Source organism: Anopheles stephensi, chromosome 2 (assembly GCF_013141755.1).
Source record: "Anopheles stephensi strain Indian chromosome 2, UCI_ANSTEP_V1.0, whole genome shotgun sequence".
Lineage (NCBI taxonomy): Eukaryota > Metazoa > Arthropoda > Insecta > Diptera > Culicidae > Anopheles > Anopheles stephensi.
Window position 1 is genome coordinate 10,452,023 of NC_050202.1, and position 23,842 is coordinate 10,475,864.

The following is a 23,842-nucleotide window of genomic DNA, read 5'->3' on the forward strand; positions in this document are numbered from 1 at the left end:
TGCCTTCCCAGTGTGTTCGCTCTTCTTTCCTGGTACGCGCGTATCAAGTTTCTTTTCGCTTTTCCAAGGATCTTTGCGTTTGTTATTCATTTGCACGCCACACAACAAGGGACCGTGGTGCTGGCGCGGCGCAGTTTTTCGATGTACAGTATTGCCAAGAAATTGTCGTAGTTGAAGACGGTACGGTACGGTACGGTACTGGAGTGTATTTCCGCTTAGCATAGTGAGTCTCCGATTGACGATTGGTTGGTTATGAGATGGGCTGCTAGCTGTGAAGTGTTGTTTTCTCGCTGAATCGTTCACTAATTTCCCGCCATTTCGGTATTGCGCTTATCGCGCTACAATCTACGTGTGCATGTGTTTTCTATCGCTATTATCGCTTTATAAGCCGTGCTGGAGATAGAAAAGAAAAATCAGTGAATCTGCAAAACGGAATGGTGTGTGCGGTGCTGTAAAATCGTATCTCATGATAAGCCTCTACAGGGCTTGTTATTAGTGTATCGACGTACAAATATTAACATCAAAACAAACGTTCATCAGCAGCGCGTCAAATACTGCCCATCCGGTCCAACATTTCCGCTGTTCGCATACCCCAAAACCCGATCCTTCTTGTGTCTCTTTTCCACCTTGCGAGGCAAGCCACGGTCGGCTTGATGAACGGCTTGGGCAGATGGGCAAAGACAGCAAATGGCGAATTTAGGGGCCTGACCGCATCAGCATCTTGTTCGGGGAAAAAGCCATCTGCCGCCGCTTGCTTGACGGCACTGTGCTAGGAAGGCTAAGAAAAGCAATCCCTGTAGCCGTGCATACGTGCGTAAAACACAAAAGCACGCACACACAAACGAGCGCGGAAGCTATTAATGCGTAGATCGTTGCGTGTGCCTATCTCTTTGGATGGGTGCGAGTGTATGCGTGCGTGTAGACGCTGATGATTGTTCCGCCGGCTTTTGATTTCGGTGTTCGGCGGCTGTATTTGGCAACATATTCGCACGATGTGCATCGAACGTAGCAGGCGGGGACGACAAAATAAAATGGCGCGCAATACAGTTTTTGGTGCTCGGTGGTGTAGCCGTGCGGATTAGTTTCGAAAGCATCGAGTATTCATTGTTGCTTTTGTGCAGTGTTAATACCGTGTGCGGATGTGTGTGCGTGGCACTTCTTTAGCTAGTGTTGTATAAAAGTATAAAATATAAGTATAAGTATAAAAGTTTTGTGAAAAATGTTAACTATTCTTGTATGCATTTCCAACTTCTTTTGTGTTACGTTGCAGAGTAAAAAGTTCGCAAAATATGTGTGCGTGTGATTTGTGACAAGCGTTAAAAAGTGTCGGCGTTACATCGCGCTCGGTATCGGTTTGTGCCGTAAACTGTCTCCTCCACGGTTGTGTGTGGTATGTGTACCGAGCGCGGCCATTATTTGTTCAGTTTGGCGAGATGTGAATGCATATCCCGGCGCAATTGAAGGACGGTCGTTGCGTGTCGGTAACGCCGTCCCGTCGGCTCGGCAAGATTGTCCTTCTGCTACGGCAGAGGAATGGTCTCACCCTCGAAAGCCAAACTGTCCAGGATCGCCGGCCAGCAGCAGCAGCAGCAGCAACAGCAAGAACAGCAGCAGCCACAGCAACAGCTTCTTCCGTCTCAGGCATCCTCCCAAAGGAAAGCGTGTAAGTTGAGTGTGTGTTTTCTTTTGCAACCGAGAGAAAAAGAAATGATGAAAATGGTGAAGCAAAATGCTGATTACGTATTCATCGCAGAAACTGGTTTCTGCTCCCGAATAGACGACGTTGTTTACCTTTGGGCCTCTTCCTTTTCTGATTGGCATTCCTGTCAAACACACGACTATTTGCTGGTGTCAATGCCCCCTTTGGGCGCGTTGTAATTTTTTCTCTGCGCCACGCATAGTAATCTCGTCAATTGATGTGGCTATCTGCCAAAATATCCCAATTCGCTGTTGAGGTTTCACAAGCAGGTTTTGCTATCGCAACAAAAGTTCATTTGGAAGCGAGCAGTGGGAATGATGAAGGTTCCTGAGCAGACAAGAGCAGTAATGATTTTGATGATGATGATGATGATGATGCTTTGCCATTCTTCACTATTGCTCATGATGTTCGCGGCTGCTTGCCGTTGATTTGACAGATGCAGCTGTCGTCGCTATGGTAGCTGTCACAGTGTGCGTATTAGCGATTACACACAAACACACTGAAGGTTTGGCCGCAATGGTTTTGTTTTGCTTGTAAACATTAAATCGGGTTTTAGTTCACCACAATTCGAAAGTTTCTATACATAAATAAATGCATGTTAAAAGGAGTTTTGAATTAAAGATGATTTTTTATAAATTAGAATATTGATATAAAGGAAGAATACACCATAAACTATGAAAGCTAAATATTGCTTACCGGCATTTTAAAATAACACAATGATTAACCTTTTTTTATTTTTATCTTACAGCTAAAAAGGTGCAGCTGGTCAAGGGCTCAAAGCCATTGGTATACCATCGGTTTTATCTGGACATTGAGCAGCATCAGATCGCTACAAAGATCGAAAGCACCATCAAGCAGCTGGGTGGTGTAAGTATGAACAAATGGCGACTTCAAATCATCAAATTCACGAAACTTATATTCAAATCGTGGTATAGAAGGAGTTTGCTACCTTGGTACGATCGTAACTTCGCATAACAACGTAAGCAGCAAAATCTGAAAAGGCATTGTTCTAGGGAATCCTGCCTACTATGTGCTTAACAAATTCCTATTTACCAGAATGATCCAGCAACACACGTTATGCACGATATATCGCGCACTGATACTTCCTGGTATTAACTATGGGCACGAGTTTTGAACTATGTTGACAGAGAGCGTTAATGCAACTGCCATTTTCGAGCATCGACGACTAAGCACTAGCTTTGGTGCTGTATGAGAATAGGACTTGTTGTGGAGAAGGAGAATGAACCACGAACGCTTAGCTGAACTGTTAAGCGGTACAAAGGTCCTGTGGATAGTCGGGGAATCGTCCTATGGGTACGATGTTTGACGCGTGTTTTAATAAGGCATTGCAAACACAGGTTTGCAAGATCGAGTGGAGTAGAACCTTTCGGAACACGATCACCGTTATGGGTGGATGAATGCAGCACTGGGTCGAGTCTACAATAACACAATGCATAGTAATTGTCTGTCGTAGACATGCGACAGTCTATAATGACAGTTAAACCTCTGAATGTATGGTACATTCTACCAAAAGGACCCAAATTTTTCCTTTGACTAAAGGACCTGTTAGCCCATGCCGATCATATATAACTTACTGCCTGACTGACTTATTCCCTTCTTCTGGACAAAACGAACTTTTAGATCAGACCTGACATTTCTGGCTCACTAGGCTTATTGATACCATGCAGTTGAATTTTCAATCTTTACTACGGAGGACGGTCCAGATGGGCACTACAATCGGTTTTGTGGATCTTAAATTATTTTGTAAAAATAATTAAGCCAGACTAAAGACTGATTTCTGGCCTAAGAAATCATATGTATAATGTTCACTTGGCCGGTTGTCTTCCTTCCATTCCTTTTTCGTTAAATGAAAAGCCGGCATTAGGGCGGTTGGTTGGTTATTTTATTTGAGTCATGGCATTTAGGCGAGCGTGAGCATGTGCACAAGTGAAAAACGCCAAGAAATTCAAACGTTCAGTTTCTATTTTCAATCCACGCGTAAACCGTCGTGTATTTGGGTTCCTTAACGATCTAATAGGTCAATGAAATTGAGTAAGAAGTATCATCATCGAACTTTCTAAATGCATCCACGCGTAAAACAAAAACAGTTCTAACGACCACGTTAGAATTGGTTTTCTTTTAATAAAACCGACTTAACAAATGTATGTCAAACTGGACGACAGACGAGTAAACACAGAGCACCACAAACACAATGTATCTATCTCGCTTACACACGCAACGTACATCAAAACAAGATTGTTTTCTTAACGTTTGTGTGTAGTGGTACCTGTCACAAAAAGTTGCACCCTGCAAACCGAATAATACCTGTGCTTTTAGTGTACATGATTTTTTTTTGTATAATTGTGAATGAAAACGATTGTTTCGGACTGCATCGAACGCCAACGCGTTTTCACTCCACTTCTTTGCGGCCATTTTTGTTCGCTTGTTTCACCCTGTTTTTATAGCTTGCTCTGAAGTTCATTTTTTAACTTCCTTCGGCCTGCCAGACTTCTGTCGAACTCGCATTGCGCAAACGTATGAATGAGAGTATGAGAGAAAGAGAGACAGAAAGGGAGCGAAAGATTGAGTACGAATGTGTGCGTAAGTTTTTTTTGTCTCTCTTCGCTTACGGGGGCTTTGATTGCGTGTTGGCAAAAGAAAGAAGGAACTCGAAGGAGAGAGCGATAGAATGAGATAGATAGAAAGAATCCGATGAGAGCGAGAGAGAATCCGGCATAGCAGGCGTACGGGTAGTTTTGTGACCATTCAGCTCACCGCTTCATTGATATTGTTGCATTTGAGCGGTTCGGACGTGAAAGTACGGCACAGCGCTTCGCGGGCGCGTCACTGAGCTCTGTGTGGGTCGGTGTGTTGTGTGGTGGGGGTCAACGCATCGGTGTGATGTTGCGGTGACGCCTCTGTGCATATGTGTGTGAATACGTTATAGAAAGAAGGAAGAAAAACCCCATTGTGAAGTTTACAGCTACGTTTGTGCAAAAGAAAACTTAAAGAAAGGGAAAAAAGAGGGGTTCCGAGTGTGAGGCTTAGCGAAAATTGAAGGAAAAGAATATTGTGCTTAACAGAGGTTAGTTGGGTTTTGTTACTATAACCGTTTAATGCTTCGTTTTTTTTTGTCATTTTGATTGTTCATTCCTTTTGAAAAGTTGATATTCCCATTCTTGAATCTAGTTGGCTATGCGTGCGTGTAAGAATGTGTGTGTGTGTGTTTATGTGCGCAATTGTATCACTCCACACCGTGTGATCGCACACATACACCGATTCTCGTTTGTGTGCACCAGGGCTGTACTGCTTCGCCGTGTTACGATCGATTGTGCTCGTTAGTGTGTGCGTGCGTGAGCATTTGTGTGCGCTGGTGCGTCTGACAAATAGCAGATTGTGTGAGAGTATGTGTTGTGGCGGTATGTTATTTGCTGGCGGGCTGGCCTATTCTTTGCCTGCTATGAGCGGTGGATTGTGAAGCGCGCGCGTTGGGCGTTGGGAACGATGGTGGTGATGATATTGGGGCTTGTTTCTTCATGTTTGCTGTGTTGCTGCATGTCCATCGTTCGTTCGTTCGGTCGTTCGTTTGTTCGGTTGTTCGTCCGTTCGACGGGGTTGAATTGCGAACGTGTGTGCATTGCGTTGCGGCAGTTCTCCCAACTCGTCGACGTCGGTGAACCTGCAGGAATGAGCTGATATTCGCCATTTTCTCGACCGACTGTCGACGGGGCAGCGTTCTCCATTTCGCTCGCACCCGGGCACACGAATCGCGCAGAAAGAAGTTGCTTTTGCTGGTGCTCGGGTGAATTGAACCGGCGAACCACCCCCGGGATTGGAATGACGATGATGATGATGCCGACGATGACGTTGGGCCTGTGTGCTAGGAAGCTTTTCTTTAAGAGAAGCGCAGATCATTGGACGCATACCACAAACAACCGACAGCCAACAGCTCCAATAATATGACCTTTTCAGCAAGGCCAACATAGTAGGCTATGGTGAATGGTCTTTGCTCGGGGAAAAGGATGTTTACAGAGTCTTTGCTTTGACCTGAGTAATGTATGATTACTACAACTCGCCAGCGGCCAAACGTTAAGCTTAATCTGTTAGGCAAAGGAAGTTGTGCAACTGTTGTACACTAACATTAGTGCACATATCTATCGAGGGAGTTATAGTTCCTGAATAGGGGTAGCAAAATACGACCCTTGCACACATTGGATAAGGGCGTTTTCTTCTAAAACGCGTTTTAAAAATGGCGTTTTTCTTCACCCACATTTTTCATTTGTGAAGCAGCAGCAGCAGCAGCAGCTCCCACAAAAACCGAACAAGCGCAGCATATACACACACACACGCGCGCTTAAAACGTTTCTCTTTGATTACCGCGGGCAGCACGTATATGCTTGGGTGTATGTGTGTGTGTTGTTCGCTCATGAAAATGCTCTCATACCAAGGAAACCACCCTACGGGAGAAAGCAAAAACAAGCCCCAAACGCGCAATTATAATCAATATGAAAGCATATACTCACAGCAATGGACGATAAGATAGTTTTGCGAAACACTAGATGATAGTGTGTGTGTGTGTGTGTGTGTTAGTTTTCCTTTGGTTAAACTTTCGTGTTTTTATACACGAACAGTGAAATGTGTGAAAATTGGTAAAAGATAGTGAGGGAGACCGTGTGTGAGAGTGAAAGAGAGTCAGAAAAGTGTTCGCTTTGATGCATGTGTGTGGTTGAACGTTCCCTGTCGTCCGTGTATGTGTGTTGGTAAAGTGAAATCATGCTACGGTTCTTTGGCTGGGTAGCTAATATGCGAATGTATGTTTTTATTTCTTTTCCAATTCTTTCTTCCAAGAGGAGGAAGAGGATGAGAAGTGTGCGTGTGTTTGTGCGGATATTTTCTTTCTTCCGTGTGGTTTCCAATACATTGTGCGTGTGCAGTTGATGGGAATCGGGAGCACGCTTACACATACACACTTGTAGATAAACACACACGCACACAGAGGATATTATATGTGAATGCGTGGTCAACATAGTTATGTTATGCGCTCGATGAAATATATGAACGGTTTTGTTTCGGGTGCTGTTTCCTGCCCAGTGCGCACAATGCATAATGATGTGAATGTAATGCCGTAGGAGAAAACATACACAGGAGAATCAATCGATATCAAAATGAGGTCAATTTTCTGCCACAACTGTACACTGCGCGCCGCGACTGAATTCGCCTGCAAGAAATAGAATGGTTGTGTACCGTCATCAAAGTAACCTTTTTCTCTCACCATCTCTCTCTCTCTCCCTCACACTCACACTTGTTCTTTTTGTATTACCAAGCAACGCGCCACATCGTATGAGGGGAGAGAGCGAAAAGGAGGGAGTGAGAGAATGAGAGAGAAGCAAAGAAAACGTTTTACACCGTTGGTAGTACGGCTTGTGCCTTTTTTCCATGATAATGTTTCCCTTCAGTTGTTTCTTTTCGTTGTGAAAATCGGTATTATGGGAACGTATACTGACTACTGCCCTTGCCTTTGTGGGGGGTAAAGTACACTTTCGTTGCTGGTGTGTGTTTGTGTCGTCTGTGTGCTTTTTGTGGCGTTACATTGTCGACTGTACGACGGTGGTGTATCGCTTAAAGTGGTTTGAAAGAAACAAGCCTACCCTATCTATTCCCTGCTCCCTTGGAGACCCTCCGTCTCTGTGCGAGACAAGGTCTTCCTCAACTGGTCCCGTAAACCTGTGTGACTTGAATTGTCTACACTCGTATGCGTCTTCTTTTGTACTGTGTACGCACGTCGCGCCACACCATAATTGCCTGCAATGGTAATTGGAAACGGGAAAACACATGTTGCCCGTTTACATAAGTTTTGTTTCTTTTGCTAGTTGGTAGTGAGTTGATGTAAAATTCAATGCACGAATATAGAAAACTTTTCAGGTCTTGTTTCCTGTCTGTTGTATGTAGCATTGCAGAAAAAATGTCGAAGGTTGACGTAGAATAATTCAAACGAAGATTGAAGCAAAAGCCTAAGAAAGAATAAGGTCATAATTTGTTAAATATTTCGTATTTGTGTACATTCGTTTGTGTTGGTGTGTGAAGGTTTCAAACGTCTATTTTACTACATTAAGAAATGACAGTTCGTCTCGAGGTTTGTTGATAGTCTAGGATTGCTACGGTACGTGCAAGAGTGAAAGAGAGAGAGAGGGTGAGAAGAGAGATCCATTCCTACCCTCTGCTGCTTGTTGCGTGTAGTAGTGAGCTGAGCATTTGTTTACAATGTTTTGTTGTTATTTGTCCTTTTGGAAATTAATGTTCGTACATCCTCAAACGAAACTTTTGGTAATACATATCGTTGATTTTGATTGTAGTACTAACTTTCTATCCGACTGCAAGCAAATTAGAAATCGTTTTAAATAAGAGAAACTTAAGTTTTGTCCCCCTTCCTGAGTGTTGCCAAGCAAGTTAGTGTTGCTCCCATTTTTTTTCGATTCCTCTATTCATTTCTTAGCGTTGTCATTAGCAACAACTGTTGCATGAAATGAAACAGGGGCATAGCAACCAAAAAATTAATTAATACTGAGAACAGAGGACCAGAGATCCCGAAAAAAAAACATTAAAAAGACCTGTACTATCTGTACTTTCAAAATCTGCTTATTTGGAAATACAATACCCTTTACCGACGAGCAAATCGACTATCAACAAGAATCTGACACGTGGCTAGGCTGTGCCATTAAGAGTTCTACCCAAGGAGATCCACATTTGGCCAGTAGGAGATAAGATGTCGATACTTAGACAGAATATACCAAAACCCCAAATTTGTGGATCTGAAAGTAAATGCAGAATTTGATACTTCAAGGAAACATAGGTAAACTTGTGAAGAGAGCGGTTGAGGGAGAGTGGTGACGTGCTTCATTCAGCAAACCAGATTTTCGTTGCAGGCCATATATACCAAAGGTGCATGGCAAATGGTTCGTTTACCGTGCAGAGAGTAAGGTAGACACCAGAAAGAAGACGCAAAGTGCAACTTCTCTGCCGTTCAATATTGCCGAGAAGCAATGAAAAAATCAACGAGACACAAGTTTGAAACTGCCTGCAGCAGTGTGAGAAGCACCGCCAGCCACATAGGCGAAAAGGAGTTTTAGTACAGTATATGAAGGCAACGAACATCTCAACCTTCACCGCATGCACCAACTTGCACGGGCTCATTCGTTTCCACTGCTACCGTAACCGCATGTTAATAAACTGGCCGTTTCTTGCTGCTCTTGCTGGTGAAGCGGTTGAAAATATCGTACGTACGAACGACTCCCGGCGACGGAAACGAAAAAGAAAGGTTGTGGCACACTGTACGGCAATGGAATACTCAGTACGGAGGGCAGTATACTTTGCGCAAACCTCCATACAGGCCGATCTCGCAGATCCGTTATGAGCTCACACGCATAGCAGTCTACCGACCAGCGGACGGCTTCTTCTTGCTGTGTGTGTTATACCGTGTGGCAAAGATGTGGTATCTTGACGAAGACAAGACGTTAGTGGACCGTTCTACTGCTTGCCGTATACCGCTTGCAGCAGAAAGGGGGTGTCTTATGTTGGGCGTTGCGGGTGTTCCTTTAGAAAGAATGTCTGAAATTCGTTAAGGTATATGGACGCTGGAGCGCACTAACCATAACAGCACGCACACACTTGAGTGCAACTACACGTTCGTGCTTCCAACGATTCTGAAACACACACTCGCGTTCGAAGCAAACTGCTCTGAACGTTAGTGGCGCGGACCCACGGACGACGACCATGCGCCTTGTATTTCATTATTTCGAACGCAAACGCAAGCATCACACGATTTCCCGGGCACAAAACCACCACGATGAGGTGTTGTTGTTCGGTTGCTTTGTACCGAAACCGACAAAACCACCATTTTGTCGTGTGTAAATGCAGCCGCAGCAAACGACGTCGTCGAAGTAGGTCCCCGCACGTCGCTATGAAAACGGGGCGCTCGTTCGTCGCTCTGCACACACTCGCCAGACCGCGTTGTTTGCTGACTCAGCAGCGGTTGGCTACTTCAATTTTCATTCTCACCTCGATATATGGTGTGGTGAAGGCCTTTTCGTTTTGCTGTGCCGCTACAATGGGGAAGTTTGCGGCCTGAATCAAAAAGCGGGTTTGTGTTAGCCCTTGTTTCCAGCGGCGGTGTGTATGTGTGTGTGTGTCAACAAACAAATGTCAAAGCAGGCTGTTCACGGGGGCCTTCTTTTTGACAGGCGAGAGCAACCCGTGCCCGTTCATCGCCTTTCGCCGCGTCTGTTGATTATTTTGGTGTCGGCTTGAAGGGGGGTATGTACATCACCGTGACATCTACTGGCGCCATCTAGCGGATGTAATAGCAAAGCTTGGCTTTTTTTGTTATCGATTTCAAAATAAATGGATAAATCATGTACTATCGGAAGCAAAAAAAGGTAACTACCATGCAGATGGTCAGGTTGAATTGCGACGCTCTACCATTCAAGGTATTGATTATTTTTATCGCCAATGAGGCTCGACGTGTCCTATGGCCAGTTTGTAATGTGTTTCTCCGTATGCGGGGGAGCTAAATCATTTGTGGATTTGTCAATGCACTTCGAGTTGGCTAATTGTGTTGCAGCAATCGGTGAGCAAATGAGGGTTGTTGTTGTGTTGCAAGTATTATTGTACCGTGTGGTGTATGAGGAAGAGTGAATTGTGCAGGCATCACTGCAACGAGATTGCATAGCAAACAACACATACACTCAAGCAATATTGTGCACTGATGAGATGGACCGGGGGGCGCATACAGAAACCCTAAGCGAAACTGTTGGAGCAATAGCAGGAAAGCAGCGTCTGGTAAAACGAAATCAAACATGGCTGCTGCTGCTGCTCGCCACGCACAACAGCAGGGCCTTGCCTTGCAAAAGAGCACAGCAAAAAGAGGCACATGATTCAACTCCATTTTGTGTTGTGTGGTGTTACGCGGTTGCCAGCGCCGGATCTGATGCTCCGCTACGAGCAGACTGAACGAGGAGCGCGTTTTTTTTGTGTGGTGTTGTTAAATGTAGCAAGTTTGCCTGTGTGTGCGAGAGCAATCTCGCGAGAGCAGCAGCATGGTTTTATGTTGCCTTCATAGCGTTTTATCGGTGTTGGTAATGGTTTGTTTACGTGGTAAAGAAAATCGAGAGAGAGAGAGAGAGAGTAGAGAGAGAGTTGGCGATAGAGAACGCAAGAGTGGTTCGATAAACGGCAGATGCATGTGTATGTGTGACTGCTTTTTCTTGGAATTGTGTTTTTTTTATATGTTTCAAGAAAACGTTGCCTTCTTCGATCTTATTTGTGCAAAAATTGCAAATTAGTTCACTGCACTGTAGAGCGCTGGTGAGAAACGACGTATTTTTGCTATTCCTTCCCTGCTCTGCACCGACTTAAAATAATATTTGTATTACTAACAATAAGTTTAATTCAAGTCAGCTATTAGATACTTCATAAATATAAATTTAAAAACAAAATTTATCTTGAAATGCCAGATATAATTATTTTACCCATTCCGGGACGTTCCCTACGAAACAGGTACAAACAACAGGAAAAGCGTTACTGAAGTTTACACACACGTACACAGGTCCTAGGTTTCAATGTGTTGGTGTCAGCTTGCAATGATTATGAAAATGTAACAAACTTTTTTGTTTACATCTCAGTTTAGATGACCGATTGCTTGTATACGCTTCTTTGTAAGTCAAAACAAACACTTGGGTCACTTTAAATAAAAAAGAAAAGATACGAACGAGGATATATCTTTCTTTCGTTCTATGGTCTTTATTTTCTATTAACGCAAGTCACTAGTATAGGAATAATTGTCCTCTAGTAATATGCCGCTAGCCGATGTGAATGCGCTAGAAGAGTGTGGGAAATGTAGTTTTCCTCTATGTGTGTTTTTGGTTAATGTTTTGCAGAACGTGAACGTCATCAACATTGAAAACCACGGATTAACGCTCTGCCCACATTCAGATGTTGAACTAATGCAAGCGTATGATCTTATGAAGTAGGAAGAAAAAAACGTAATAAGAATGTGAATTTTTCATACGTTGAAGCCCTCCGGTGAGCTGAATGTTCAAAAAACGATTTATGCGATTTTTCTCTACCTCCATTTAGTGCCCGACACCCGTTATTATGCGATACCGACGCAAATCGATCGATTTCTCTCGATATCGAATTTTCACTCGGCACACGAATAGACCGAACCGTCGAAAGAGGAGTGTGTTGTTGTGTGTGCTGTACGAATCCTACATTGCTCTAATCGTGCACACACTTGTGTGGCGGGTTGTTGTGGTATAAAGAGCGTAGCGCTGAGCTCGTACACACATACAGGCGTAAGAGCTTTTAATAGCCGGGAATGATGATACCGGGAATGGTAGAAGCACAAACACTAGAGCATTGCTTTTTGCTGTTTTGAAAGTGCGCGATATGCTTATGTTTGACGTTTGATCCTAGTATGCCTAGCAGGGGAGAGTGAGTGAAAATGAATAAGAAAAACAAGAACCGAAGAGAGAGAGAGAGGGAGAGAGAGAGATTGAGCTCAAATTGCTTCCTAAAAATGCTCATTTACTAATACTAACACTCTTACTTCCTTTTCCTTTGGTTGCCTATATCCACAGTCGGTAGAGTTCTTCCTCAACAAGGATATTACACACTTCATTACCGACAAGCTACAGCAAGACGGACAATACTCCCATACAGTCGCTGCTGGTGGCGGCGAAACTGGCGACCGCAAGGAACAACCACCATCGGGCACTGGCTCTAACGAGAATCTAACCTCAGCGCACCGTGCACCGTCTGCGGTAGCATCTCCGGCAGCGGCAACCGGCGGCCCTACAAGCACAACCGCTGGTACATCGTTCACGCCACCGCGACACTCTCAGCAGTTGCAGCGCAGCTCGCGTCAACTTCTTCATTTGACGCACCAGCAGCAAACCCACGGTCAATATGTAAATGACTACGAACCGGCGACCAGTCGTACATCGTCACCATGTCCACCACCGATAACATCATCCACAGTAGCAGCAGCAGCAGCAGCATCTTCCTCTTCAACGGCAGCATGCATCACTCCCGGTGGTGCAGCATCCGTGCCGCAGCAGAAGAAGCGGGTGGTGGTGGGATCAGGAGCTACCTCCGGCAACAGCACCACCACCGCTACGCCGCCGGTAGGGTTTGATGGGAAGGTGAGTGTGCGCCTAGTAAAGGGATGCACCGTTGTAGTGTAAATTAATCACGGCTTCAAATACATTTGCAGGTTAAACCAATCGCACACCCATCAGCCAACAGTCTGCCGGCAGCAGCAACAGCATTACCACCGCGCAGCCGTGCAGATGCTATGCTACAGCGTGTCCGTCTACAGCAGCAGCAGCAACAACAGCATCCATCCAGCCAACAGCCATCATCCTACCATTTGCTAAACTCGTCGCCACTCAATCCAACGTACGGCGCGGGCGGATCCACACCGACCAAGCACGGTACACCGTCTCCGTTTTATTCGTCCTCGCATCATAAGCAAGCATCGCCCAGCCCCATCTACAGCCCGTCCGGTGCTGGAGTCGCAATAAGCAATCGGCGGGGACCGGCCGCACCACGCCAGAACAGTCCCGTACAGCTGGCCCGCTCTTGGGGCACGCTTATCTGGAGTGCAGAGTATGCGCTAAAGTTCCTGCGAAAAGTGCTCGCTTCCCTGTCGAACGAGAACCGGGGCGGAACGAAAGGTGCGCGAGAAGGAGAAGCTGGTGAACATCGGCCTCATCGTTCGCATAGACACCACCACCATCATCATGGTACGTCCGCGGCCCGTGCAGCGCAGCATGTGCATCATTTGCGCGGCCAGTTCATAAAGATCGAGTGTCGTTCGGCACCGGGCAGCTATCGGCCGGTTTATAAGGAATTTAAACGGTGGCCCGCACTGCTGCTGAACCAGAAGGATCTCGCCGGCCGGCGTGCACCGTTTGCCGACGCGAACGAACCATCTCCGGAGCGGGCGGTAAAGCGGGAGGAACCGACCCAGGAGGAGGACGGTGGTGCGACGAGCACAAATAGGATGACGAGAAAGCTTTCCAGCACCGCAACAACAACCACCACCACCACCACCCAAGGGAAAAACGGTGAAACGGTGGTGAAAAAGCGGGCGTTGGAAAAGCTGCCGCCTGTTGCGGCTGCTGCGGCGGCTCCACCGCGGGACTGTGGGTATTGCGAGATTTGTCGCATCGAGTACGATTCCCTGGCGGTGCATGTGCAATCGGAAAGCCACCAAGCGTTCGTACGGAACGATGATAACTTTTTGTCACTCGACCGATTGCTAGGTTCCTTCGGAGGGGTTGGTGACGGCGACGCGGACGGTGAGGATACGGCGGCAAGGCGTGGTGGTGGTGCTGTTGCTGTGGAGGCTTTTTTTCACCAGCTGCACAACACAACCACCCGCATCAGGCTGAAAGCAATAGCAGGAAGGCAGCAGGAGGAACAGGAGGACGGACAGCAGCAGAGGAGGAAGAAAACATCATCAACAACGGTGACGGTGGCGGTGACGACGACGGCCGCCGCTGACGACGAACTGATCGCAACACAACAAACACCGATCGGAGATAGTAGAATAATAAAGGGAGAGGAAGAAGAAACAGCGCAAAAGCAACCACTGACACTACCACAGCAGCAGCAGGCACAGGATGAAAGTGGTGGTGAGCAACGATGCAAGCAGAAGGAGAGTAGTCCGGCAAAAGTGAAACGAAAGTGTAGTGATGATGCGGACGATGCTCAGAAGCTGCAGCATTTGTGTAACAGGGTAGTAGCAGAAGTAGTAGTGGACAGTGATTCGCACAAACACTCACAAACTCTACCCGTTGCTACCACGCAGCAGGATAGGTCCGACTGTCATCAGCGTGGTGGTTTAGTGGGTACAACGGAAACACTTAACAATACGCCTGCTACGATCGCGCAATCGGTGATAGCGACAGCGTTCGGCTGCAGTGACAGTGATTTTTTAGCTAACGTTAAGCAGGCGAGTCGGTCGGACGATACGGACCGGGTCGCATACGAACAGGTGGAACCGTGTGAAAGTGATAGTAATAAGCGGTGCAGTGCTGCCAAGAGCGGTAATAGTGCTAGCAGTAGTAGTAATTATTTAATACGCCGTGATAGTGGTAGCGCACAGCAGGAGCAAAGGACGACCAGAACCCGGGCGTGCAAGCAACAGCAGCAACCACCGGAAGCGGTGACCCATCGTCGTGGTGGTGAGCGTAGCAGCAGTCGAACCGTATCGACCGTAGAGCCAGCACGGAGAGGAAGCAGTGAGGAAGGAATGTTTGGGCGACGGTCAGCAATTCATCATCATCCGCATAATCAACTGAACCATCACAACCATCAGAAGCACAAATCAACGCTCAGCGCACTATTGCTCAAGCAGCAGCAGGCACGGGAACAGCAGCAGCAGCAGAGGAGCGCGTTCGCCGATTGTAGTAGTGCTGTTGTCGATCATCATGCTGCTGCTGCTACTGCTGCCGCTACCGGGATGAAAGTGATAACCGAGTGTCGAAAGCAGCGAGCAGCAGAAGACGACGACAGCGAGCTGGTGGTCGCGAACAAAACGCCCGTCCTGCTGACGGCAGCACCGGAAGCCGTAGAAACGGCCAACGTAAAATCACCCCCGCCGACCGGCAACCGGCGGAAGCGTAATCCACGGCCAGAGCAGCAGCAGCAGCAGCCGGAGGACCAGAACCAGCACGCAATGGGATTGAAAGCGTCGACCGTTGCGATGAATCACCACCATCATCATCTTACCGATGTTGGTGCCGGTGGCAATGGTGGCACGAAAACGCGCCACGCAACGGAACTGGCAGCGACGCTGCTCGAGTGCGATGGGCTCGATCCGAAAAACACGAAACGGATCAGTCTCGGGCTGCGGCAAAACCCGAAGCGGGCAAACCTGAACGAAGACTTTACCAGCCTGCTGGACGAAACGTTGGAACGGTCGAAAAGTTCCGCGTCCACGGCGACGGCACGTCGTGCGGGTCAGCAGCAGCAGCAGCACCAGCAGCAGTCCCGGATACGGGCGCAAACGAAGGGAAAGGACCAGGGGATGACGACGACGGTGAAGCTGTCTGCGGAAAGTAAGGTGGAAGACGCAATGCTGAATCGTGGCTGTGAGGAGGAAGAGAAGGCAAGCAAGCGTGAGCACGATCGTCTGGCGGCAGATGACGTGGCTGGTAGTGTGGTAACGCCGGGCGGTAAGCAGCGAACAGCAGCTGCCAGCAGGAAGGCGGCCGCACTGGAGGACATTAAGGTGCGCGGTATACGATGGCGGGCGCCGAGCCCGACGACGCGCCCACCCGTCAAATCTCCCCTGCTGTACAAAGTGATCGATCATCAAGCCGGAGAAGAGCAAATCTCACCGAACGAACGAGTAACGTCCACCGCACGGTCATCCGCGGCTGTGGCCGCACCAACCACAGCATCACGCAAGGACGCGTCCACCGCTGGAAGTGGCTCTACCGCCCCGCAACACCAGCCGCCAAACAGTCATCCCCGCGCGGTCAAATCCTCCAAGGTGGCGGGAGGCGCTTCGCCCACCAAAAAGAATGGACTGATCGTGAAGATACGGCGCGTGCGCCAATCCGAGCTGAGTCTGCTGAACGACGAGGCGGAAAACTTTATGTTTCCGAAGAAAGACGACAGCAGCTCGGACGAGGACACCGACGACGATCGGCAAACCTCGTCCGAAGGGTTCCGGCCGCACGGTGGTGGTGGCACCAATAACTATTCGATCGATTTGGCCAGCAGTAGCGAAGGCGATCAGCACCACCGAGGCGGAGCAGCGCAGATGATGCTGACGGCGGTAAAGCGAGAAGATGAGCGGCATTCCGGGGACGAACAGCAGCACAATGCTGCTGCTGCTGTTGGTGGCCGGAAGCGTAAGAAAGCTGGTGAACATTTGTCGTCACCGGCGTCCACGCAGCCATCGCCACAGAAATCGGACGGTGAGCCGGTGTTGAAGCGGGCCCGGCTGGACGTGATCAGCTCACGCCGGAAAGGTCCGCGCCAACAGTCGGCCGACTATGAAAAGGGTCAGGATCCTGCCGGTGGTAGGATGCGATTTCCAGCGGCCCCCATCCAGCCAAGCGCAGTAGCAGCAGCAGCAGCAGCAGCAACAAAAACGACCACCGATCGGTTGCGGCGCAGTCAGTCGTGCCGGAGTGAGTCGGAAGACAAAGGTCAGGATGATGAGCAGCGGCATGACGCTGACGATGAAGCAAGGGCAGCAGCATCGAATGAATCTGCTGACGAAGGGGAAGAAGAAGAGGAAGAGGTGGAGCAGCAGAAGGGGAAGGGAAGGAAGGGTACCACGACCACCACCTCCCACCCAGCCCGGGGTGGCCGTCGGGCACAGAGGAAAGTGGTCGAGGAACCCGACACGACGGCACCGGTGGCGGATCTTTGCATAAGTTGCGTGTCCCGCTCGAGCCGTGGCCGACGGGGACGGGGTGGAGCAGCCGGAAGCCGCCGTGGTGTACGCGGTGGGGTAGGCCGCGGAGGAGCGAGACGAGCGAACCGGGGCGCAAATGTGTCGTCCTGCACTTGCCACTTGCTGGACGCTTCCCGGATGCCTCCACCGTCCAGCAGGCGGCGTACGAACGAATCCGCCGAGCGGGTGTGTACACCGGTGCCGCAGCGTGGCGGTGCTACCGGCACAACGCGTGCATCGAAAACGAAAACCACCCCACCAAGCGCAGCAGCAGCAGCAGTTCCTTCTACTTCATCGGCATTAGCAGCATCCTCATCGTCGCTATCGTCCGCTAGTTGTGCGGCCATTATGACCGGCGGCAGCAGCAGCAGCAGCTACATCAAGGGCAAGGAGGATGGGATGGGGGCAGTATTCAAGTGGATCAACTTTCGGAAACGGTGCGAAGAGATTGAACCGTATCGGTTCGCGTTCGAGCGGGTCCCGTCGCTGGAACCGTGGTACGAAACGTTTCAGCGGCAGGACGACGGTACGGAGAAGGTGTACGAATACTTTGGCAGCACCGGTAAGTTTCGAAACCGTTTCCTCCTCCTTCTCCTCCTCCTCGAAACTGTTTAATGACCACATGGTTCTTTCGCTTTCGTCATTTCCAGGCTACCGGAAACTACCGTACGAGATGGGTCCGCTGCCGGCGCTCGGTCAGAACTGTTGTATACTAAACTATAAGGTGATCGCGAGCCGCAAATCGAACCGAACCGCATCACTTCAATCCTCCACATCGACCTCAACCGAGCCGGCGTCACCGGGCGGCGGCGGTGGTGGTAAGAAAGGCGCAGGATCGCGGCTCAGCTCGTCCGAGGTGCAGCACGCGGCCACGCTCAGTGAATCGGACACGAAAAAATCATCCCCCTCCTCATCGCTATCCTCGTTGCCGTTGAAAAAACGTAAACTATTGGTGCAGGAAGCCGCTGGTGGCGGCTCGTTCAAACCGGAAGGTGGAACGTCGGCCGAAGCGAGTAGCAGCTCGAGTCACAGCAGCCGTATAGCGCGGCTGATTGCCGGTGGAAACGAGCGGCCACGCAAATCGCCCCGCGAACACGCTTCAACCCTCGCGATACTAAGCCTGCTCCAGCAGCAGCAGCACCGGAAGCGGGCGGCGGGCACTATTAAGATTCTTACCAGCCCGAGGAAAGCCACCACGGCAACGGCCACAACACAAACGACGGGCGGCAGCGTGCTAGAGCAGCAGCACCATCCGTTGCACCAGCAGCAAGACGCACCGGACAGCCATGGCGAGGAGTCGATGAGCCGGTCCTGCTCACGGGCAAGCGATCGTGGCAGTTCGCGGGCCGGTTCGTCTGCCGGCGGCGGTATCAAGTTCGATAGACCGCTCTTCCCGGACAGCAACTACGTCAACAGTCGTACGTTGTGCCAGGAGCTGGATGCGTTCCTGTCGGACGAGCTGAACCGTGTCGCTGGAGAGCGGTTGGGTGGTCAAACTGTCAAAAAAGAGCTTACGGAAGATGGTGAACTGCAGCCGGGGGATGATGATGGTACGGGGACGGAAAACAAATCTTCCAACAGTCCATCGCTCGACCATCCGTCGGTGGATGTGCCGGAAGAAATAGAGCTCATTCCTGCGCCATCGGCCGTCCAGGAAGGTATTGCCATCGAACGGCACGGATTGCCCGTAAGCAAGCGTGATCTGTTGGATGTGTTGCAGACGGTTGGCACGGAACCACCGCTCAGCCTGAAGCTCGTACAGCGGTGTGAATCCGTGGTGAAGCGGATCGTTCAGTACGATCGGAAGGAACGCCCGATGCTGGCTACCGGATCCGGTGCGGGGCTTGCCATTTCATCCTCCTCGCCCGTGATCGGTCTTCAGCTGTTTGACAGCGGGGGTTCGAGCTTGGGTGCGTGTGGCCCGGGCAGCGCAAGTGTCGGTGGAACATTCCTCAAGAAGCGCATCAATCGGACCGGTTGGCCAACGAGCAAGCGCAAAATCGGTACCCGCACCCGGCTGCAATCGAGGTTCCTGTTACCATCGGCGACGGTTAAGAAATCGCTTTCGAGCGAATCGGTAAAAAAGGAAGTGCGGGAAGAGGACGAAGAAGAGGCGAAGGATGTGGCGCGCGAGTGTGCGGTGAAGAAGCAAGCGGATGGTGAAGAAGAAGGCGGTGAGGACGATGAAGAGGAAGGCGACGAAGAGGATGAAGCAGAAGAAGACGAGGAGGAGGAGGAGGAGGAGGAGGAGGAGCTCGACGAGCAGGCAGGTCCGGATAGGAGAAGGGACGCGACCCCCAATAAAAAGACTGTCGGCAATCGTCGGAAGCGAGCGGTAGATCCGAAACCCATCGAACGAAGAAGAAGGAAGCGTTCCTATGGAAACCCACACAAGGCGGCTGCTGCTTGCGATGACGAGCATCAGTCGGACGATGGGAAAAAGGTCGAAGGGGACGAAGCGGTTGGGTCGCTGTCGCAGGAGCGAAATGCTACTGCTGCCCCTTCTGCATACGATTCGATGCCAACGCTTCGTGCTGCGCTAATGCGTGACAACAGTCAGCTGCAGCGTCATGTGACCACGTCGATGTTGCTGCAATCATCCCCTTCATCCCTGCGGCAATCGTCCACCGGTTTAGTGGTGCCCGGGAGCTTAAATCGTGGCACTGTTCCTTTTGCTTCCTCTACGACGGGTGGTCGGGATCCAACAGCGACAACGACGGTCGGTTGCGATACTGCGATACTGAGCCCAACGTCCCGTTCGTCGGGGTCTACAGTTTTAGGAGCGAATTGTGGCAAATACGTAACGAAAACTACCACCACCATGACGCGGGTTGATTACGATGGTGGAGGAGGAGGAGGAGGTAATGTCACTTCTAGTGGATTGTCTCCGTTGGCCCGTGTTGCCAAACATTCCCGCGAGGAAGGCGAACAGCTGCCGGATCACGGCGATCAGCAGCGGGAAGACAATCGGCAAAAGCAATCCGGTGGCGCCTCGAACCGTTACCGAGGTAACGCTGCAACTGCACCGACAACGGCGACGACGCACGATAGCGACGATAAGGAGTGTGATTCGATCAGCTCCCGTAGCATCTTCGTCAGCGATGACTGTGATACAACCTCCTCCTCGACCGCCATTAACCCGCCCGACGATCGTCCACCGTCGGCAATGAGCGAACGGCCGCCATCTTCTCACCCCAACTGTGATCATCCGGCGGAGAGTGCCGCCATAGAATCGACGAAGCAAACCGAACTCGCGGACTCATCGACGCTCCTGTTTCTCGGCAACAAAGCTACCAACAAAACGCCCCGGACGCCGAGCGAACGGATACGGAACAAAATGGTGAAAAATCGCCGCGTCGCTATACGGATGGAGTTGGCCGGTAAGAAGAAGGAGCAGAAGGTAAACAAACTTCAACACCACCATCACCATGACGTACAAACGAAGCGAAGAAAATCGTCCTCGCTCGGTCCACCGCTACCACCGCCCTCCATGATGCCCCTATCGCCTCCGCTAACAACCTCCACCTCCTCGTCGTCCTCTTCCTCGTACGGTGCGGACGATAAAGCACCGCTATCGCCGCAACCGATCGCATCGATACGACGGCACGATGGCGACGATGACGATGACGACACCGACGAGGTGCTACCGGATGAAACGAGCGGCGGGCAGCAACATTCTTCTTCCAGTGCCAACAGTGGTGGTGGTGGTAAGGCTATCGTTCTTACACCATCGAAAATCAAGACTCGCTCGGCGACGTTTGGCTTCTCGCCCCCGAAGCGTACCTACGGCGGGGCGAAACTGGCCGCCAAAAAGCTTCCCTTCGTAAGCTTGGTAAAGACAACGTTTTTACCGGCGCGAGAGCTTACGGCACCGGCCACGATCGTTGTAAATGGTGCCGGTGGGAAGGCAAGGAAGAAAACGAGCCTAAGTAGCAGCAGCAGCGGCGGCAAGCGCAATGCGCGTAAGACGGCACCCTCTGTGGTGGAAGGAAAGGTGCCATCTGGTGTGAGAAAGGTGCTCAAGAAGCGATTGCTAGTAGTGGAGCCAACGCAGCAGCAGCAGCAGCAGCAGCAGGTGGCGAAGAAGAAGCGAATGCAACAGGTGCCTGCTAAAAAAAGTAAAAAGCTGCTGTCTGGTTCGAGGGTGAAACAGCCAAAACTCGCCGTCGACTCTGGTCCAACAGTTACTGCTGGTGGTCATTTCAACAATAACAGCAATAGTGATGATCCTTCAAGTACGCACGATTGTGTGGAAAAGGAGGAGGAAGAGGATCCTTTGGGTGTGCTGCACGAGCAGGAGAATCCTGAGGTACAGCAGCAGAATCGTCATCATCACGATCATAATACTGCTGATGATGAGGAGGAGGAGGAGGAGGAGGAGGAGGAGGAGGACCGAGACGAGCGTAGTAATCAGCTAATGGAGGAGCATTTGCTGGAGGAAGACGACGATGGCGACCATCACCACCACCACCACCACCACGATCATGAGGAAGATGACGGGGAGGAGGATCACGAGGAGCTGCTGGAGTTGGAGCGCACGGAAGAGGAGGAAGAGGAGCTGGATGGTGTCGAGGAGGAGGAGGAGCACTACGAACTGCTCGAGCTGCTGGAGGTGGATGAGGAACAGGCGGAGCAAGAAGAGCAAGAGATCGAACCGAATGAGGATGAGGAGGTGACGCATCACGAGGATGCGTTTCTAACGGGTGCAGATGAGGCGGCAGCTGACCGGAAGAAGAAGCGTCAGGATGATGAGGAACGGAAACTCGTCATGGCCGACCATGACTACAGCGATCAGCACGATCCCGGCGCGATCGAGGTGGATGCGGAGTTTGTTGAGGTGGAAGAGCTGGAGGAGGAGGAGGAGGAGGAGGAGGATGACGAGGACGGTCTCGTGGAGGAAGAAGATGTAGAGGAAGAGGAGGAGGAAGAGGAAGAGCATAGTGATGATGAGCATGTGGAGGAAGAAGCCGATCCGCCATCCAACTTCGAACAGCAGCAGCAGCAGCAGCAGCAGCGTGTGAAGCTCACCTTCACGTCCTGTGCTGGTGCTTCGTCTGGTGCGACTACTACGGCTAGTACTAGTGCCGGCACAGCAACGCCCGCGACGAAAAGCTCCTCCACGGCGTCCTCCCCGACCAAGTACAGCCCTCGCAAGCTGCGCAAACCTCGTGGCCGGTGGTATCGGGAACGATGAGTATGGAATGTGGAGCAGCTGGAAAGGAGGGTCACCACCACCGCTGCACTGCTTGTGTAAGATATTGAACAAAAGCTGTAAGCCGCCAGAGCCAGGGGAAGAAACCCCCTTTCATACATACATGGCCATAGTGTTTGGTTGCAGTTGGAAGAGGAAATGGCTTTGCCTGCTCTCTATCAATGGATGAGGATTCAGACACTCACACACACACACACTTATACACCATTTTTGCCTTTTAGTTTTTGTCCGTTCTCTGTGTGTGTGTGTGTTAGAGGATCTCTCTTGTGGAGAAGGTATCGAGCTTTTTAATTATTTTCCGTGTATTTGAAACGAAAGGAAGAGGGCTCTGATGGTCGCGTTTTTGTATTATGTTTATTTTTTTTTGTTTTTCTGTCTCTGTATCGTGCTGCGTAACACCCCTGCGTGTGGGGGATCGATGACGCACTGTCGGTAGTGTGTAAAGGTATCTTTAAGTTTGTGTTTAGGTTTTAGCTGTTTAGCTGTTTAGTGGGTAGTGTTATCAGTTAAAACGAGCCCGGAACCTCTTTTTTTTCTCTTTTAGATGCAGCTCAAACAAAAACACACACACACACTTACAAACAAACACACGCGTTCAGCGTAGGAAAATGCAACAAGAAAAGGAGACCCACACATACACAAACACAGGAGTATTATGAAAGGTAAATTTAAAAACAGCAGGAAAGATGATAAAGCAGCTTTGTGAGAGAAAGAGAGAGACGATTCGAAACAGCCCCGAATATGTGTACAGCGGATTAAACGATAAGTTACAAATTGTGTAAAGGACACAGCGAAGAAGAAGAAGAAGAAGTAGAAACAGAAGGGGAAACTATTTCGATTGTGTCTCCTCTTAGTGCCAAGAATAAAATCGATTCGGAATCAATTGATTACAAACTAAATTACAGTTCTCACAACCAAGAGAGAGGGGGGGGGGAGGAAAGCTTTTTTTTCTCTCTCTCACCCTATCCGTGTGCATTTTCATCGGAGTACTAGTTAAATATGGGATGGAGACTAGACATGTGAACAGGGGGGGGGGGGGGGGGGGGGGATAGTTTTGTGTAAGTGTTTCTTAGGGGGGACCCCCTTTCGTGTAAGTGAAAAAAACGTTGCAAAGAAAAGCAAAAGTTGAAGAAGTAACGAAAAACGAGGCGCAAACACACACAAAACAACTCGTGGTAGAACAAAGTGTTACGAAAATAAGAAAAAAAAAGTTACACACGAAAAAAGGTATGTTTTTTTCTGTTTTTCTTTTATTTCTTTTATGTTTTTTTTTATGTTTCTCTTTCTTTGTACACAACGTTCGTATGGATGGGCTCTTTTATGTTTTTACGTTACTCTATTTTGGTTTTCTTTTGTTTTACCTTTTTTTTTATAATTTTTTTCATGTTTTCTCACGAATTTACTCGTTCCTATTTTGTGTTTTCCCTCACTCGACGAGTTGCGCCCTTTTTTTCAT

At 49.5% G+C, this 23,842-nt stretch overlaps 1 protein-coding gene across 9 annotated transcripts; it reads left to right on the top strand.

Annotated features, from left to right (window-relative positions):
- On the top strand, window positions 1-23,285 carry LOC118503893. Of its 9 annotated transcripts, none has more exons than XM_036037669.1 (6): window positions 1-143; window positions 1,271-1,663; window positions 2,448-2,566; window positions 12,334-12,897; window positions 12,969-17,736; window positions 17,825-23,285. In XM_036037669.1, the coding sequence occupies exons 2-6, from the start codon at window positions 1,534-1,536 to the stop codon at window positions 22,366-22,368; spliced, it is 10,125 nt and encodes a 3,374-aa protein (XP_035893562.1). In that variant the 5' UTR covers window positions 1-143; window positions 1,271-1,533; the 3' UTR covers window positions 22,369-23,285. The 9 variants fall into 9 exon arrangements, with proteins under 9 accessions (XP_035893562.1, XP_035893560.1, XP_035893559.1 ...); XM_036037667.1 differs by having other exon boundaries at window positions 42-245; XM_036037666.1 differs by having other exon boundaries at window positions 42-223.
- Window positions 23,286-23,842: the final 557 nt, after the last annotated feature.